At 59.2% G+C, this 4,723-nt stretch overlaps 1 protein-coding gene across 1 annotated transcript in view; it reads right to left on the bottom strand.

The window, feature by feature from the left end:
- Positions 1–2,940: 2,940 nt before the first annotated feature.
- LOC104499175 (opsin-5-like) overlaps positions 2,941–4,723 on the bottom strand; it is a 6,421-nt gene continuing 4,638 nt past the window's right edge. Inside the window, 2 exon segments of the mRNA XM_010142646.1 lie at positions 2,941–3,444; positions 4,279–4,607. Of these exon segments, the coding sequence (XP_010140948.1) occupies positions 2,941–3,444; positions 4,279–4,607 (833 nt within the window).

Raw genomic sequence — 4,723 nt, 5'->3', positions numbered from 1 at the left:
GCCCTTCTTCTGGGTCGGGGGCTGGACCAACCCGTGTCCCCGAGCCCGTCACAGCCTGAAGCTGCAGCCTGGCCGGGGTCGTGCCCTTCACCCCAGACCATCCCAGGGTGGCCATGCCTTGAGAACCCCCAGGAGATGGCAGCAGCCCCTCGTGTCCGCGTCCCCCAGTGGGAAATCAGCGCTTGGCCGCTTTTCTGGAGGCTCCTCTCCTCCCACGGGCAGCAGGTCTGGCCAGGGCTGGGCCGAGGTGGGTGCCCCAGCACGGAGCAGGGCGACAGGACTCTGTCACTGGTCACTGCCTCACCCCGGCTGGAGGAAGGGCTGGGTCCCCGTGGCCCGGCCGATGGCCCGTCGCTTTCCCACGGCACCACGTCCACGCTCTCGCCCTGCCACACGCAGCAGCGGTTTCTGCACTGATCCCAGAGCCAACACATCATCGAACCAAGTTGAACGCCAGTTTTGCATGAGTGAGTTTACTTTAAAAATGTACAATTTCTGGAGCACGATGACCAGTCAGCAGAGATGCCAAGTGCTTGTGACTCCCTTGGGCACGAGGAGCAGCACCCCGAGCTGGGGGGTGGGAAGGGGCCGAGCTGCTGTGCCCCGGGCTGGGCAGCAACTGGCCCTTCAAGAAACCTGCACCGTGTTGGAAACTGTCCTCTCTTCACAGGCTGCCCTGATTTGTCTTTGTTTGTTTGCAGCATTTCACAAATATTGCACATCTTGGGGTTGGGTGGGGGGTTTTTTTGCATAGCAGGAGCTGGAAGCAAAGGCAGGAGGGTCGCTCCCTGCGTGTCCTTTCAGTTACTGCTGGGCTCTCATGCATAAACCCTGCCCTGCCCCAACCTGCAGGTATCACATGTGGGCAAATCCAGCCCGGGAAGATGTGAGTGCGCTCCAGAGGTATCAACAACCCTCTCTCGTCACGGGAAACTGCTAGTTAAAGTGGCTACATGGAAATGACCAAGGGACAAAAGCAAGTGCCACGACTGCCATGCTGTCGTGTGCTGATGAGAGCTGCGCAGCAGCACCAGCAATGACGGCATGCAGGGAAAGCAAGGACAGGACCCCCCGTGCCCCAGAGCCCTCTGCTGCTTCGCTGGGTGCCTCTGCATGCAGCAACTGCTCTCCCCACCACAGAGCTCACGCCGGCCCCGGTGCCACTCGCACTGGAACGGAGCCAGAAACCCTCGGTATTCTTCATGCCCAGGGTCAGTGGTACCATTGTAGCTTAAAAGGTTGGGGGTGGGCATCTGCCCCTGGGAGCAGAGCCACCCCTCTGGGTTTCCACTCAGCCCTGCAGCCAGCGGGTCTTCTGTGAAGTGCTGCCTGTCCTCGGAAGAGAGGAGGCTGCTGTAGCTGTGCTAAGAAAAGGCAGCGGTCCGCCCCGGCTCTGCGAGCGACTGCTAGAAATAGCGCTGTCTGTCTGGGGGGAGCAGAGGAGAGCTCGGGCCGGCTGGCAGGCAGGCAGAGCTGGCAGGCAGAGCGCAGCAGTGACAGCATCGGGGGCAGCAGTCGGTGCAGAACACGGTTCACTATTCCCATTCAGCACGTCCATGATCTACTGCAGCAGCACTGGCAACGGGCTGCGGCGTGGTTTTGTTCGTTAAGCAGTGGCAACGTAAAGCGCTCCCACGAGCGGCTGGCTGGCTGGGTGTGAGAGGGCAGCACGTTTCCCACCTCTGCTACTCACTCTTCTCATCACCTTGAATGCATCTTGTACGTTTGGGGGGTGTAACCAATCTCTCTCAACACCCTGGCTCTGTTATTCAGCCTCTGCAAAGCAAAACCAGCTCCCGCTGCACCCCAGCAGCCTGGTGCTGGGCAAGGGACGACGAGCCCCTGAGCTCAGGCAGCTGCTCTCCTGCACAGCAGAGCCAACGGCATGAGCTGCCCCGTCATCCAGCTGCCCCAGCCCCAGCCCTGGGATGGTGCTCGGTCACAGATTGGCCATTCCCTCCCTGGAAAGCAAGACCTGGACTGCTGTTACTTGCACCAGGATTATCTTAACCCCAACTCCTCACTTGAAGGACAAACTCCCATTCTGATCTGTAGGTGGTGGCGGGGTTGTGGTCAAGTCACAGGCATGGGGTAGCCCAGCCTGCACAGAGAGCAGTCTCTTGAGAGGGATGTGAAGATGCTTCATAACCCCACAAACGCCCATTCTGAGCGGTAGGTGGTGGCGGGTTTGTGTTCAAGTCACAGGCATGGGGTAGCCCAGCCTGCACAGAGAGCAGTCTCTTGAGAGGTATGTGAAGATGCTTCATAACCCCAAGCGAGGTAGCTGAGCGGCACGGTCCCACTGCCCAGCAGGAAAGGACATGCTCAGCGGGGGCTGCAGGAGCTGGTGCTGGAGGTTGGATGCCTCTCAGCGCCTCCTGGCTCCCAGCCCTCCCTGCCAGGCACAGTTTTTGTTAAGACAACCAAGTTCTTATTCGGTCATCAGAGCACCAGGATGGAAAAACAAAGGCCAAGGGCCCAGAGAGCAAGCTGCAGGACAAACTGCACCCTGGACATGCACCCTGGGCAGACTGCAGGCACTGGGGTCTATTTTTTTTTTTTTTTTTAAGTGTACAGGCTAGGCTCAGAGTTGAAAGAGCCAAACCAGAGGGGAGGCAAGACTGGTCTTAAAATTTCATGCCACTTCATCTGCAGAACATGCTGGAGACCTATTGGATATGTAGGTGAGAGAAATGCTGCGTTTGGGTTTGTCTTCCAGTGCGCTGGTAGGAGACAGCCCGGCGCGGCTGGGCTAGAGAAGGTCTTTCATGGTATCAGATGGCAGGGCGTCCCCTGCCACATTAGCAGCACCCAGGCCTGACCTTTTCCGTGTGACGAGCACCATCACCTGCACCGTCCTCTTCAGTCCCGGCTGGCAAGCAGCTCCATCAGCCAGGATAGCCAGGGGAGCGCGCTGGGGCGAGCTGCCCGGCACCGGCGTCAGTTTGTAGCACTTGGGGTAGTTACTGAAACACTCAAAATCCCCTGCCCCGTCCTCTTCAGTGCCGGCTGGCAAGCAGCTCCATCAGCCAGGATAGCCAGGGGAGCGCGCTGGGGCGAGCTGCCCGGCACCGGCGTCAGTTTGTAGCACTTGGGGTAGTTACTGAAACACTCAAAAGTGTCGTTGCAGTTTCTGCAAACCCCAGGACGGTCACCAAAGCCTGGGGACGGGAAGGGCTGGAGCACAGCACTTGGGCAGCCGCAGCAGAGGAGGGTGCGGATGGCCTGGAGGAGCACCATGTCCTTGGAAAGGAACTTCTGGAAGTTGGGCTTGAAGAGCAGGTACACCAGGGGGTTGTAGAGCGTTGAGGACTTGGCAAAGACGGCCGACAGCACGAAGGCCAGCGCTGGCACCTGGCTGGCATCACCGAGGACTGCCCACAGGGCAACAACAGCATAAGGGGTCCAGGCAGCCAGGAACCCCAGGCACACGGCAATGCTCAGCTGGAAGAGAAGATGACGACAGCGGTTCCCTGCACCTCCTGTGCACACGTGGGGTGCTGACAGCCACCCCCTCAAACCTCAGCCACATTCGGTGCGATCCCGAGCAGCTGGTCACAGCCCTGGGAAAGGTGCTCAGCCTGCTGGACCTGTCGCGCTGGAGCATCAGGGTGTCCGACATCAGGGCAGCAAGTCAGCACGTCCCAGTATGGGCACGTAAACCTGCGCTCACTTCAGGGGGCCCACAGCCCCTCCCAGCTGGGAAACGGGGATCGCCTCAGCCTGCTGGGGCAGATGGGTGAAGCACCCTGTGACCTGGCTGGGACCAGGCCAGCGTCAGACTCCAACAGCCTTTTAGCAGCACCCAAAATCACACCAGTAACCTGTGTGCTGGCACGAGGACCAACTGAGGGGCTCTGCAAACAGGCGACGCTCAGACCCCCCTCCTCTAAGCAGACACGAACGTTTCCTTTGAGGCCAGACTTGCAAGCCATTTTCTTTCATGTTTGTTTTTTTTTTTTTTAAAGGGTATCCACTTTTTTTTTTAATATATCCTTGGTAAATTATAGTATTAGCTTGTAGTCTGGGGAATAATGACTCATGCAAGCTCCTTTTATGATCTTTTTCAATGTAATTTAAAATGAAAACTCCTCCACCTGATGGCTTTAAATGAGGAGGAAGGCGTTACCGCCCACGCTGATCCAAACACCTGCAGAACTGACGGGCAGCAGCGGACACCCCGGCAGAAGGGGTCCTGCCGCGTTCCCCTGACCATGGGCCAGTGGGCTGGGGCAGGGGCCACCCCCAGACCCTGCAGCGCCCCGATCCTTCCCCTACCTTCACGACCAAGCTGTGCACGCTGCGGGCTCTGCGCTGGGGGGACGTGTGCTGCCTGACGGCCCTCCGGGACACCCGCACCGTCCACAGGATCAGCGAGTAGGAGATGAGGATGAGGAGGCCGGGGAGAAGGTAGCAGAAGATGAAGAGGGCGAGGATGTAGAGTGTGGCCTCTCTGCTCGAGGCTTTCCATGTGATGCAGCAGGCTGTTCCGTAGGGCTCGGGGCCGTAGCTGCCCCACTCGGCCAAGGGTGCCGTGGCAAACATCAGGGCGTAAGCCCAGACGCACAGCAGCAGCACTCCAGCATGGCAGGGTTAGAACTTGTTGCCTGTGGCAGAGAAATCAGGGTGAGGATGGTTTCCCATGGGCGAGGGGGAGTGGAGGGAGGTGCTGTGACCCCAAGCTGCCTGCACCTCCGGGCACCAGCGCCACGGCCAGTGCCAC

This window comes from Buceros rhinoceros, unplaced genomic scaffold (assembly GCF_000710305.1).
Source record: "Buceros rhinoceros silvestris isolate BGI_N320 unplaced genomic scaffold, ASM71030v1 scaffold379, whole genome shotgun sequence".
Lineage (NCBI taxonomy): Eukaryota > Metazoa > Chordata > Aves > Bucerotiformes > Bucerotidae > Buceros > Buceros rhinoceros.
The sequence above is the reverse complement of the archived record's forward strand: the minus strand, read 5'-3'. Positions and strand labels throughout refer to the sequence as shown.